The 12,916-nt window shown below is 58.8% G+C and overlaps 5 protein-coding genes across 5 annotated transcripts; 3 read left to right on the forward strand and 2 right to left on the reverse strand.

Annotated features, from left to right (window-relative positions):
- On the reverse strand, positions 1 to 2,152 carry THITE_2119712 (uncharacterized protein). The gene is made up of 3 exons (XM_003655668.1): positions 2,059 to 2,152; positions 1,471 to 1,611; positions 1 to 1,239 (listed from the first exon to the last, which is right to left on the reverse strand). The coding sequence occupies exon 3, from the start codon at positions 1,199 to 1,201 to the stop codon at positions 86 to 88; it is 1,116 nt and encodes a 371-aa protein (XP_003655716.1). The 5' UTR covers positions 1,202 to 1,239; positions 1,471 to 1,611; positions 2,059 to 2,152; the 3' UTR covers positions 1 to 85.
- Positions 2,153 to 3,035: 883 nt separating this feature from the next.
- THITE_2119714 (uncharacterized protein) lies at positions 3,036 to 3,765 on the forward strand. Its single transcript, XM_003655669.1, has one exon. It carries the CDS (start codon positions 3,330 to 3,332, stop codon positions 3,519 to 3,521), a length of 192 nt encoding a protein of 63 aa, XP_003655717.1. The 5' UTR covers positions 3,036 to 3,329; the 3' UTR covers positions 3,522 to 3,765.
- Positions 3,766 to 4,650: 885 nt separating this feature from the next.
- On the reverse strand, positions 4,651 to 7,542 carry THITE_2119715 (uncharacterized protein). The gene is made up of 6 exons (XM_003655670.1): positions 6,989 to 7,542; positions 6,731 to 6,928; positions 6,485 to 6,663; positions 6,262 to 6,431; positions 4,874 to 6,210; positions 4,651 to 4,814 (listed from the first exon to the last, which is right to left on the reverse strand). Exons 1-6 carry the CDS (start codon positions 7,070 to 7,072, stop codon positions 4,779 to 4,781), a joined length of 2,004 nt encoding a protein of 667 aa, XP_003655718.1. The 5' UTR covers positions 7,073 to 7,542; the 3' UTR covers positions 4,651 to 4,778.
- Positions 7,543 to 7,992: 450 nt separating this feature from the next.
- THITE_2119719 (uncharacterized protein) lies at positions 7,993 to 10,013 on the forward strand. Its single transcript, XM_003655671.1, has 5 exons — positions 7,993 to 8,540; positions 8,614 to 8,678; positions 8,733 to 8,956; positions 9,016 to 9,150; positions 9,385 to 10,013. Exons 1-5 carry the CDS (start codon positions 8,181 to 8,183, stop codon positions 9,696 to 9,698), a joined length of 1,098 nt encoding a protein of 365 aa, XP_003655719.1. The 5' UTR covers positions 7,993 to 8,180; the 3' UTR covers positions 9,699 to 10,013.
- A 1,853-nt stretch (positions 10,014 to 11,866) lies between these two features.
- On the forward strand, positions 11,867 to 12,628 carry THITE_2090875 (uncharacterized protein; the record flags this gene model as incomplete). Its single annotated transcript, XM_003655672.1, has 1 exon — positions 11,867 to 12,628. One exon carries the CDS (start codon positions 11,867 to 11,869, stop codon positions 12,626 to 12,628), a length of 762 nt encoding a protein of 253 aa, XP_003655720.1.
- Between the last annotated feature and the right edge of the window lie 288 nt (positions 12,629 to 12,916).

The raw sequence follows: 12,916 nt of genomic DNA on the forward strand, positions 1-12,916 counted from the left end.
AACGCCGCGCCCCTTTGTTGAAAACGCCGAGCCGATGCCATGCAGTGTGGTTGGTTGATGTGGGTGTTGGTGTGAGTAGCGTGTATTACATAGATCCGAGACGAAGAAGCGCCTCCACAGCCTCGCGCTCCTGTGCGTCGGAGGTAACGGCGCCCAACGCCGAGGGCGGGAGGTCGAAGTTCGGCGAACGCAGCTGCGGCGGACGCGCCATGCCGGCCGAAAACGAGCGCATGCCGGTCCCGCTTCCGGCGCCCGAAGTATATACAGTGTTGAAAGGAAAGGGATGTTGGTTGGAGCGGGCTTGGTACGACGAAGCGCGGAGCGCGGCCGCGCCGACGGCGGCCCAGTCCTCGTCGTCGGTCGCGTCATCCGGGTCGTCATCGCGCCGCCTCATGTCGTCGTCGTCGTCGTCGGGCGCCTCGGAGCACGAGGCGGACGCGGACCCGTCTAACGACATCTTGTCGGCTTCGTGGTCCATCATGTCCATGTCCGTGAACCGGTCGTCGTGCGAATAGGCGGCGGACGAAAAGCCGCCCAGGCTCGACCCCAGCGGAGGGCCGGGTCGTGACCGGTCCGTGCTCCACCCGGGGGTCCTGCTGATGGGTATGCTGTTCGGGTGGGCACCCGGCGATGCGCGGCGCGACGGCGCATCGCGAGCGGGCTGCCCGCGTCGCTTCGCATCCCACCGGCCCCAGCCGACCTTCACGAACTCAACGTCACCATCCAGTCCACCACCGCCGTTGCCGCCCCCCTTCCCCTCCAGGGCTCCCACGACCAGTCTGCGGGCCTTGGCAGGCGGGATGCCGGCGAAGCCCGGGACTGAGGTGGTGAGGTAGCCCATCAGATGGCGGATGGGCAGCGGGCCATGGTTCAGCAGGATCTCCGGCAGGTGGAACTTGGCCAGCATGGCCGGGGTGATGGCGCCGGCCGAGTCGTACGGGGGCGACCCGAGCCTAGCGCGGTGGTGGTGATCGTCCCCGCCATCCAGCAGATCCAGGTCCGAGTCGATCGAATCGAGGCGGGCCCGTTGCAGCTGGGCCTTCAGCCCGTGCGGGGGCAGCGAGGGCGAGATGGAATTCGGCGGGGTCGGAAGGGTGGTCGGGTGGTTCGTCACAGGGACGCTCCGGGCCGCTACAGCAGTTAAGTTGTCTCGGCCGGAGGTCATCGCGATATCGCGGGCAGCAGATGCCAGAGTTGCCATGTTGACGGTTCGCGGAGTCGACTTGCTTCGAGACGTGTCTGCGAGACGGCGCACCCGCGCGTTAGCGCTGCTTCTTGGGGCACGGCGCGCATGGCGACGCTGGCTGGCGGTGCTGACGGTGCTGCGGCTGCTCGCGACAGACATTGCTCCTGCTCTCGCAGCTGGCCGGAAGCGGATGGAGGCGGATGGAGGAATGTCTGGGGGAGGGGACGAAATTCCGTCGCCCACTGGGCCGGACTGGGCGGGCAACGGCTGAGTCACACACTCACTACTGTCTGAAGCAATGCTGCGGCAGCGTGCAAATAACGACTTTTGACCGAAGGCAGGCGAGGCTGGTCGGGCAAAAGTACGGCAGGCAAAAACGGCAGAGCTGCTGCGATGATCTTCTGTGACAAGAGATGACTCTCTCGCTGTAAAGTCAAATGGTCAGAATGGTCGTGTTGTTGTTGCTTTGGAGAGGTAAGAGAAGGAGGACAGGCCCGAGGATTCAGCAGGCCGGGGGCGAAGTAATAAACCGCGTGTGCCTGGCAGCACCGGGATGGAAGGTTTCCAGCTTCGTACCAAGGCCAGGGAGGTACATGTACAATATGATACCACAACAAGCCGGGGAGGTACCCGCACCCGCTGCCAACTTCCCCGCTTGGCATCGACTGGGCAAACCTGGATGCACTGCGCAACACGAAAAGGACAGTTGCGAGTCATTTTCGTGCCCCTGGCCTTTGTGCGCAACGCAACGACGGAGGTGAGGCGCTGCCGTACGCCTCCGTACCGTGTTACGGCCACAGATCACAAAGAGGGGGATGGCCTCGTGGACAAAGAACGGGCTTCGCCGCTGAAGTTGGGTTTCAACACCTCACCTTGCTTACTGTGTACGGAGTCGTTAGTTACGCCTGCTGCGTTCTACACAGCACGATGGATTAATGTTGCCGTCCCACAAACTTTAGGGTTTGGACACAAAGGAAAAAACAAAACTACGGAGTGTAAACACTTCGTCGAGATTGCGTGACGACACAACCCCGGTTTCGTTTCGCGATTAGCTGTGGAGCTTCATGATAGCAACCTTGTGTGATAGCAACCCAGCGCGATAGCAATGCAGTGCGATAGCAACCTGGAACCCAGTGTGTTGAAGGCTGACCCATCCTGGCGACGGTAAAACGAGGACTCAGAGTGATCTCACTCCCGTCCAGATTGAGAATTTCCGTGTTCCGTGATCCAGCCCTTTCTGAGGTATTCTATACCGATGTCTCCCTCATAGAGCCAAAACGCTTGAACGGCAGCATTGCACTACCAAACGTTATTCTGCGCGCTTCTTTGATCAGAGGCATCGTGCGGCTTGGCCGAAGTCACATTCTGCCTATCAAGGTTCTGTCTAAGTACCGCGGTCCAATGACGACGGCCGCTGGGGCCACGGCGGGCGTGCGTTTCAGTGAGCCCTGCTTTTGTGGGCAATTTTGGTGCCGGCCACTGAGATGATGGATCCGCTCCTTGTGTCTCTTCGTCCCTTCTCAGGCTCACCCAGCCAACCACCAGTTGGAAGCCAGCCCCTGGTCATGTGTTTTGGGCGCGCCACCCACGAGGTTGGCACCGCAGCGAAAAAGATGCATCTGGAATCCCCATTCTGCATTCCGCACAGAGCAACCCGATCGTGTTCCACCCCCGCTCCCCGTCAGGGCAGCAGCAGCCATTGCCGACCAGTGTAACTCCCACATGATGGCCCCGCGTTGAGCGGAGCGTAGAGTTATGCGTGCATTTGGGACAATAGATGGCCGAGATTTTCCGCACAGCGACCTACTGCGGTAATTCTCACGCACCCAAAAGAGCATTCACATCTCCCCGAGATGGTGCTTCCGATTGGGTTTGCCTGTCTCTCTTGGCCCGAGTCCGGACCCCGGCTGACCCCTCCTTTTGGAGCATACTCGGAGAGGTACGGATTATCCGTACTCTGTACACAGTAACTGCTGTGTCTGTTGAGCTGCAACAATAGACCGATGCTACAAAAATCCACAATTCCATCCTCTGTCAGAAAACGCTGGGCAACCACGGCAGCAAGAGGGTTAAGCCCCAAACGAGGGTCCCCCGCCCGAGTCTTTCGATGTCGCCACCCCTGGACCACGGAGGTGGGCGCACAATGACAGTGGTGGCCCTCCAACTCGTCCCATCTCCCCCGCGCTGGCCAGATTCTGCAGCCATGCCTGAGCAAGTCGCCGGAACAACCGCGCTGCGGATCGGATCGACCTCTGCCCCAACTCTCCGAGGACCGTCGTCACAACTCCACCATCGCGCCACCACTCAATCCCAACGTTCTGTGGTTGTGTCTTAACCCTACAGCAAGCTCGAGGGGGCCATTTTCAAGCTCTCTCGAGGCCAGGGGTCTGTACGTCGACATGACAAGGCAATTGGAGGCCCAATTGAGCCTGTTCGCGCCAGGGGTACGTTCCACTTACACCGGAGCGGCTGCTTAAAGTCACGCTCATCGTCCAATTCCGAGATCACCAGTCGCCATGGCGTGTAAATAGGTATGCTGGCGACAATTCGGTGTCCTCATCCAGACTTCGTAGCTACCAATCACTCTTACTAGGCGACCGGCTCACCACCCGCACTACTGATATAAGTGGTGATAAACTCCCAAGAGGACAACTATCCCGCCATATCCCTTTCCCTGGGTTCCGGGATTCTAAAGATTCGGCAGAGAGGCTTGTACGATATTAGCGTGCTGCATGAACAATGCACGGCAATAGTGTGCAGAGGCTAGGACTGAACGTGCCTAGACCACGGAATACGGCCGGTACCTGAGTTACCGAATAGTAGATGCTCGAGCAGAACCGTTATCTGATGGGCCCAACCAAACGACGCCTTTCCCACACCCTCGCCGAACAATGGCTCCCCAAGCGCTCCTCTGCCGCTCTTCTTAACATCGACCCCATCCCCGTTCCGCAGGTGGAGTCCTCGACGCGCTCGTTCTAGGACTGAGGCGTCCTCGTCAGAAAAGTATACGCATTTCGTGGCGCTGCGGGCATGAGGAGTCAGAAGGAAGAACTGTGGAGGCTCTACTGTGTAGGCCGTCCAGGTCGCTGTTGCTACCGGAACAAGTGGAAAGTGTACCTGAGACTATTGCATTGAGAGTCTCAGATAGCAAGCATCTAACTCCTTGTAACCGGGCCGTAAAGGTGCTTGAACTCGTCGACTGCTTCCCACCACCTTGCGCCATTTCTCGGATATCGCCTCCCCAGCGCCATTCTGGGTATTTTAGAACCAATTCTAACCCGCCCCTATTCGTTTCCTCCTCGCCAACCAAGTCTGCCGCCACAGAGCGGGAAGTCATCAGCCAATGCCCAGTCCCATATGCACTGCACCCACCGGCCGCATGCGATCCCGCTCGTCGAGCTGGATGGTTCAGTCCCGTTGCAGATTTGTTTACTCCGAAAATGCGGCGCGCACTGAGTGCTCATACATTGGCTCAGGCGGACAGTTCGGGCAGAGGAGGGAGCCACGCTCCCCGCATTTTCGCAGCCACATATGCAAATGCAGGTTCAGGCCGCCCCGATGCCGCTTGCCAACTGCATGAGAGACTGGCTCGTCATGCTCCGTTTTGGAAGACATACTGTCTGCAAGCCTATCACGAATTAGGTCAGCATAAACACCGCAGTCTGCGGAGGGCAGCGAGCCACTCACTGCCTTGAGGGTGTTGAGCTCGGCGCGGGATTGGTCGTAGACCCGCCGATACTCGGACAGGCTCTCGTGCAAGACGACCTGCTTGGTGGTGCGGCCCTCGCAGATGGCCTTCATCTTGAGCTCCATCTCTTTGCGCAGAAACGGTTTGCCAAGACTCGTCTCGAAGCGCATCCGGTCGAACCCCTCGATCAGCGCAACCCCCAGGCTGGTCGGGATAAACTCCCGCACGCCCCCTCCCCCTCGCCCTCCCCCACGCCCTCCTCGTCCGCCCCCCCGACCGCCGCGCCCCCTCCCCCGTCCGCGCCCGCGTCCTCCCCGCGCCGCGGGCGCCTCTGTGTTGTCGTCCTCGTCGTCATTGGCGTCTCCGCCGGCCGGGTTGCCGCCGCGTTCCACCGTCCGCACGTACTGCCGCTCCTGGATCTTCTCAATGTGCTCTGCCATGGTGGCATCGGTGCCGATACCGTTGGCGTCCATGAGCGCGATCAGATCGGCCTCAGTCAGGTAGCCCGGCGGGCTAGTCTTGCCTTCGGTGACCATGGCCTCGGTGGGCTCAAAGCGCTCGCCGAGAGTGAACTTGGGCAGCTCGGCCGTGCCCGTCCAGTTTTCGTACGGATAGACGTCGAGGTAGTTGCGGGCGAGGACGATGACGCCGTGCGCGGCGAACGTCTCGTCGCCATAGAGGACCTCGACGTCGGTCGCCATGCCCTGGGCGTCTTGGGAGCAGCAGGCCAGGAAGCGCCGCGTGATGAGCTCGTAGACTCGCCTTTCGCCGTCGTCGAGGACGGTTGGGGCCGCGTAGGTGATGGGGTGGATGGGTGGGTGGGCCTTGTCATCGTGTCTGCCTTCTCGGGGCTGCTGGAAGCCGCCGTCTACCAGATTCTGGGCGAACTGGCCCCATCTGTTGTCTTGGATTTGTTTTCTCACGAGAGCACGGAGGTCCATTCCCTTGTCGAACCGGTCGGTCTCGGTACGGGGATAGCTGATGAACCCCTTGTTGTATAACTTCTCGGCCACCGTCATGGCTTGCTGACCGCTCATGCGAAGGAAGCGGGTGGCCATCTTTTGCAGCTCGACCGTCGTGAGAGGAAGTGGCTTCCACTTTTTCGTCGGCCTCTCCTGCACTTTGGTAACTTTTGCGGTCCTGGCTGCGAGGCATCTCTCGTAGAGGATGACAACCGCCATGCGGTCAAACAGACGATGCCTGGCCCAGTTGAAATTGACTTTGATGCCATCCCTTTCATGCATCATCTTGATCCCCCAAAAGGCCTCAGGGACAAAGTTCTTGACGCGGAAGTAGCGGTCCACAACGAAGCCGAGGGTCGGGAACTGGCAGGATCCTACGCATGTCAGGCGGGCTTGAGTGAACTGATGCTGAAGTTCAGGCTCACCGTAGCTAATCGTGAGGTTCGACATGGGCCCTCCAAGGGGGCGGAGATTCAAGGTCAAGAAACGAGTGAAGGCGTAGCCGATCCTCAAGTCGAGCTCGATGCGCGCAGAAACGGCGTCTACTTGCTTTTCGTCGAGGGCGATCAGCCGGCGAGCGGCCGACAGAATGTGGCTGTGTTTCATTCAGCACGCTGGTTGATAGCAGGAGGGCGGCGACCTACGTACGCTCTCTCAACATTGCTGAAGCGGGCGCGCTTGATTTGAATCTGGCCGTTGCCCTTTCTCGCTGCGTCCCGGATCTCGCTGCCAATATGCTCCCCTTCGCGATCGCAATCGGTCCAGATCACGAGCGCACTGGCGCGTCTGGCCTGGTCCTCGATGTTCTTGGCGATGTGCTTGTTATCCTGCTCAGAATCCGTTCAGCATGAGCGGCGCACGGTTCAGCGAGTGAGTGACAGCAAGGCCGCCTACAGTCGGGATTACCGTCTGCACGGGAGCGTCGAACAGGCGGTCGGGGGGCGGGTACTCCCACTGCTTGAAGTCTGGTGGGAATTCGAGGGCGGTCAGATGGCCCTTGACGGCGGTCATGGTTACTGAGCAGCGACCCCATGGCGGGCCGAAGTCAAAGTCGAACGTGTAGTTTTTTATATAAGCATCACGTGTGTTGGTCTGGGACGACGAGTCAGCGATGCATCGTTCTCCGGGGCGAGGGTGAACTACTCGACGCACAGTTTGGTAATGACCTCCCGAGAGATGACCGGCAACTGCTTTCGAAATGGAGGGCTTCTCCGCCACACAAAGAATGTGCGGCATGGCTGCCGATGGCCGAGGCGGAAGGCTCGAATGGCAACGGGCGTGTAGAGTTGGCCGGGCAAGGCGCACGCTAACAAATGTTGTTTTGTGCTCGTTGTTCCCAGGGAAGCTGTGGGCTGCGACGAGAGCCCACCTTCCTTCCTTTAAACCGTATGTGCATCGTTTTGCCCTCCAAAAGGCCATTGAAGGGTAAGGCACTGAATTTTCGCCGTGGCCGGAGGGAAGGAAACACCAGCCCCTGGCTGCCTCAACAACAGACAAGCACTCCTTCCGCTTCTCATGCGAGTTCTAGTTGTTGTTGGTCCCATCCGGATTCGGATCTACGGCTCGGATACCACCAGAACTGCCTCAGTAGTGCGAGGCCATGGCGGTTGATGGGTAGCGAGGTGCGCTCACCTCACCTCTCTCTCAGTTACGGCGGCCATGTCTGGTGCGTGTTGCAGCCTCGTGGGAGATCGCGTTCCGGTGCGAGTATCCGCGCTCGGTCTGAGCATGTGGGGCCCAGCTGGTGATCGAATAATACAGCTGTATTCCGGATTCCGTATCCGTACATTAAGATGTCCCGCATTACGAATCGGTAACTTTCGCGTATTAACCGTTTTCTCAATACGCCTGTCGTGGTCTTTTGCTTGAAGGACGGACTCAGCACCGCGATGCAAGCAACTAATAACAACGGGAGGATCCAATGACTCTTCTCGCCACATCATTGGTCAACGATGAGCAGGTTCTGTTGTTTGATGCCGCTCTATAAGCGCTAAGGGTTACAATGCAGAACCTTGAACAAGACACTGAGTGGAGTTTACTGATTGGGCAGAGCTCAACCCCAATCCTCGAGTCGCAAACGGACTGTTCCCGCTGTACGGAATACAGTACACTAACTACGGTAGTGCACATATGGCATGGTTTACTGAATGTGTGAACGGGAGCGCTGGTCCCGACTGGGTGGAACCATGACGCCAACACTACCTGACCTACCTATGTACACTACATCCCAATCCTCGACTCGCCAAAAGAGGGGGGCATTCCGAACTTGTAGGAAAATAGCCGAGATTTTACTTGAATAACTTACCTAGTGTATTTGGGAGCGAACAGCACCTGGCCCGAAAAGATGGCCATCCCATACCTCCATTCGCTGGAGGACTGCGCCGACTTCGCCCAGGCGGTGAAGCCCTTCATCCCGCAGCTCTACGACCTGCCCGGAAAGCTGACCGACATCTTTTCCGGCCGCGAGAGTCTGCTCAAGCTCTATACGGAGACAAACCCACTCGTGTCGGGATTTGCCTTCTCCGTGTTCCTCGGCGCGGTGTTCCTTGTAGTGGCCGAAGTCAACCGCAACTACTCGCAGGTAGACCGGTGCTGGAGCATCTTGCCGACCCTGTACATCGCCCACTTCGATGTCTGGGCTCGGTTAACCGGGCTGCCGACCCGGCGGGTCGATGCAGCGCTGTTCTTCAGCACCATATGGAGCGTGAGTTGGGCTGCGCGCAGAGCTGAAACGAGAGACGGAAAACAGGGCTGACTATCCATGGCTGCATCTCCAGGTTCGTCTCACCTACAATTACTGGAGGAAGGGCGGCTACAGTGTAGGCCACGAAGACTACCGATGGTGGGTCTATCCAAAGTGTCGTCCATCTCATAACCAGGCGCTGATGTTCACCAGGGAACTTATCCGGCGACGCATACCCAAAGCGCTGTTCCACGTCTTCAATTGGACCTTCATCTCGTTTATCCAGAGCATCCTGCTGTTCCTGATCGCCGCCCCGGTCTACCCCATCCTCCTCGCATCGACCATTGAGCCCGATCTCACCAGCGCTGATCTGGCGTACCTGGCCGTCGAACTCGGACTCATCCTCATTGAGCATCTCGCCGATGAACAGCAGTGGGGTATGTGCCAGACCCGACCTGGTGAAGGGACAGGCTATGCTAACTTACACACGCCACAGCTTACCAGTCAGCAAAAAAGCAGTACCAGGCGTCCGCCAAGGTGCCCCGCGGCTTCAAGCAATCCGACCTTGACCGCGGCTTCATCACGTCCGGCCTCTTCGGCTACAGCCGCCACCCCAACTTCGCCGCCGAGCGTAGGTCATATCCAGCTACTTTATTGTCTCTTTTTCCCTCTTTTCTTTTCTCCCTATCCCCCCCCCCCCCCCCCCCCCCCGGCCAATCCCTTTCTTTTTCTCTCCTCTTTCCCCCCTCTTCTTTCCTCTCTCTTCTTTTCTTTTTCTTGATTTTTTTCTTCTGTTTTTCATACTCCTACTTACTGCCGAGCTGCTCCTTACGTCCCGAGTAAGGAAAAACTAACGCGTAAACAGAGTCAATTTGGTTCTTCCTCTACCAATGGAGCTGCTTTGCAACCAAGACGCTGTACAGCTGGACCGGTGTCGGACCTGCATTCCTGATTTTGCTGTTCCAAGGCTCCACGTGGTTCACCGAGCTTATCACGGCCGGTAAATACCCGGAGTACCGCGAGTACCAGCGCCGCGTCGGCATGTTCGTGCCCACGAGCTGGGCCGCGTACAAGACGCCGGTCGCGCCGAAGCCCAAGGTCATCCGGACCAGCGAGCTTGCGAAGCGGAAGCAGCAGAAGGAAAAGGATTACGAGAAGCAGAAGCAGAAGCAGAAGTGAGGTCGCGGCGAGAGCGGCGGCTGTGGCTGAGGCGTGGTGGGGATCAGGTGGACTCTGGAATTTGGATAGGCAACAGAGCCAAGGAAGGGGGGTCTAGGTGGTTTGTGTCGCCGTCGTTTGCGATGATGGAGCCGTGTGTCGGGGAGGGGGCTTGCGCGATGGCTGTGGGGAGGGTAGACGTTAAAGAGGTCCCGCCAAGACTAATTTCGGCTAATTGTCGGCAATGTTTTTACAGCGTTTTTACGCAACCTCGATCGCTAAGGCGTTTGCTCTATCGCCAAGGTTAGTTCGCCAGGGGTGCGGGGGGCGGCGCCAGCCCCCCGCTGGTTAGGATTCGGGTTAAGGTTAGGGTGTGGGTCAAGGTTAGGGTGCGGGTTAACTTCGTTTTCTTTTCTTTCGATTTGGTTGAGGTTTCGCGAAGTTGTTGCTACGAGTCTACGATTCTTCGTTGTTGATGTTGCTCGAAGTCGTCGTGGCCTTGGCGATTTGTAAATACTTGTAAGCGGTAGGTTCCGAAATTAGTCTTGGCGGGACCTCTTTAACGACGACCGTGGGGAGGCACACACGGACGAAGACTCAACCGTCGATATTAATCAGCCAAGAGATGTGACAGCCTCTTGCCGATGCACGGGATACCCTCAACCTCGTGTTGGAGGTGACCGGGGATCCACCTGGAGATATTGTTCACTGTGCATTGCTGGGGCTGTGTAAAGCGAATACCTACCTTATCCAGGGGCAAGCTGTGCCGGTGGATGCTGCGTGTTGCATCAGGTAGTTATCAAGAGCAATGCGTGTTGTGGGAGTTGTTATGTACAGTATCCGTACATACCTCCCATAAATAGGGGGCAGTCGCATTCGGATAAGGAAGCGCGGCATCGGTACGGGTCTCACAACTACGAAATAGAATGCAGCTTGAAGCTCCGGCGACGGCGACCTCTCCACTGCGTAACTCCCGAAGAGATAGGTAAGGCAGTTAGCGAACCGTTGCGCCAAATCGAAAGCGGACACCAATGCGTACGGACGCGACTGCGCGATAGGAGACACCTCAACTCCAACGATGAGATACCCGGACGTAGGAAGCGCCGTCAGGCGGGCCAGCCCGCCCTTAGCCGCGGCAAGGATCCGTCACCGGCAGGGCAGGTTCCAGAATGCTCACCTGACCAAACTGAGAAATTGTGTTGCAGCGCTGTGCAGAATTGGGACCACCTGTTCCAAGAGCGTGGGGTTCGAGGTTTCCCAAAGCTGGTGAAATGTGGGCCCTAGACGCAGTATCGGGGTCGCCTGATTGGTCCCTTTCCGGCGGAAAGCCCCACCACGACGGATGGACCCTGAATCGCCAAGGCCCCATCTCGCAGACTCATCTCATCATCCCACGAGCCCGGGTCGGTTAATGAAAGCGATCTCCACGGGCCCCAGCGTCTGCGCCTCGACACCCCTGGGCCCTGGGCCTCGGGAGAACGTTCCGGTCATCTGGCTGGGCCATGTGGTCGGGGAGAGAGATGACGATGGATGGGGAGCTCCATTGGGCGGGTCCAGTCAGGAACGATGCGGTGTGCTTGAAACTGACATATATCCCTCTCCGCCGGCCCCTTTTGCATCCCGCTGAGCTTGCGTCTTGTGGGTTGTCTCCATTGAACTGTACGACTACAAACCTACTGTGTCATATATTGGCTCATATGGCAATTCGTGTTTGACTTTCGTGCTCTTGGACACCACAGCGCCGTGCCCGACTTGGTTCAGACGAAGATCGGTAGCTACATTATCTGTTAGACAGCTGCCAACCCATCGTCAAACAGCCAAACCACCTCGAAGGGCTCAGGATCACACCGGCCATCCCCCAGCTTTGCTCCCCCGCTCCCCACGACACGCCGCCCGACGCTCAGACTCGCCTCTGCGCACTTGCAGCTCACTCAACAAGAGAGCTCCGCAGCACACGACACAGGGGTTAAGCTCGGTGGAGACCGTGGGGGTTCTCCCGGTGCCGGCGCAGCACCTTCCTGATCCTCTTTGTTCAAAGACCCGCCGGGAAGACCCCAGGAGTCACAAGCCCAATCGGTCCCGAAACTGTTTTAGTTCAGGCACAGGCACCTACGAGTTGAAATACACATACGCCGCTTTCTTTCCAGCGACCGGGATCCACGCATAACCCACCCGAAAAACTGCCCACAATGGCCTTCACTTGGGAATCCCTCTACTCTTTCTTCAACCCACCCGCCTCGCCCTACCCATCAACCCAGGGCTCGTCTTCCCTCCTCTCGTCCGCACTCTCCTTATTCAGATCCGCCAACGCGAGAGCGCCAACGGAAGAGACGGACCTCCCCATGCCGCCCTCGACCGGCTTCGCGCGGGGAGGCGCGCCCGGTCCGTCGCCAGCGGAATCCACCCCTTCCATCGCAGACAGCGAGCACGGCTACTTCCCGCCAGCGACGTCTCAATCACCCTATTCGCACAAGGGCGCCTCGGCATCCACCCTTTCCACCGCCTCCTCGACAGCATCGTCAACAACCTCCGTCCCACATCCGCATCCGCACCCCACCGCCACCGCCACCGCCACCACCCTTTCGACGACAGCGCCAAGCAGCAGCAGCAGCAACCAAACAACAAACCAAACAACCCAGCCGCACCCGCGCCCAGCGGCGGCAGCCCCGGAGCCCGCGCGGCCGCGCGACGTCATGTCGCGCGACTTTCCGGCGCCGGACCCGGCGGCCATGCCCAGCCTGGACGAGCTGCTGGCGCGCCCGCCGGGGCGGTGGTCGCTGCGGCACTACGTGCGGCACGCGCGCGCGGTGGACGTGGCGCGGCCGGCGGCGGCGGAGGAGGACGAGGACGAGGGCGCGGGCGAGCGGCGGCGGCGGCAGCTGGAGGAGGCGAAGCGGGATTTGCTGAGGGCCAAGGCTGAGCTGGATGCGAAGGGGGTCGGGAGGATCTGAGGGCTCTTCGTCTTCGTTTTCTGGCTGGGGAAGAGGGTGGTTTAGGTTATAATAGACCGTCGATCTTGGGGGTTTGATCGCTTTTTCGACATTGCATGGACGGCATTTCGGTTTTGGCAGAGCACTTTGCGGACTGAGCGAGATTCGGGAATAACAGAACCGATAGTTCGACCGGCCGATGATGAAAGGGACGGGGCAGCTTTTCACTTTGGGTTAGGAGGGAGACTTTGCATCTCGACCACCTGGCTGCTTGTTATGGAATTGTAATTGCATCTGCATCTCCCGTAC

Source organism: Thermothielavioides terrestris, chromosome 4 (genome assembly GCF_000226115.1).
Source record: "Thermothielavioides terrestris NRRL 8126 chromosome 4, complete sequence".
Classification (NCBI taxonomy): Eukaryota; Fungi; Ascomycota; class Sordariomycetes; order Sordariales; family Chaetomiaceae; genus Thermothielavioides; species Thermothielavioides terrestris.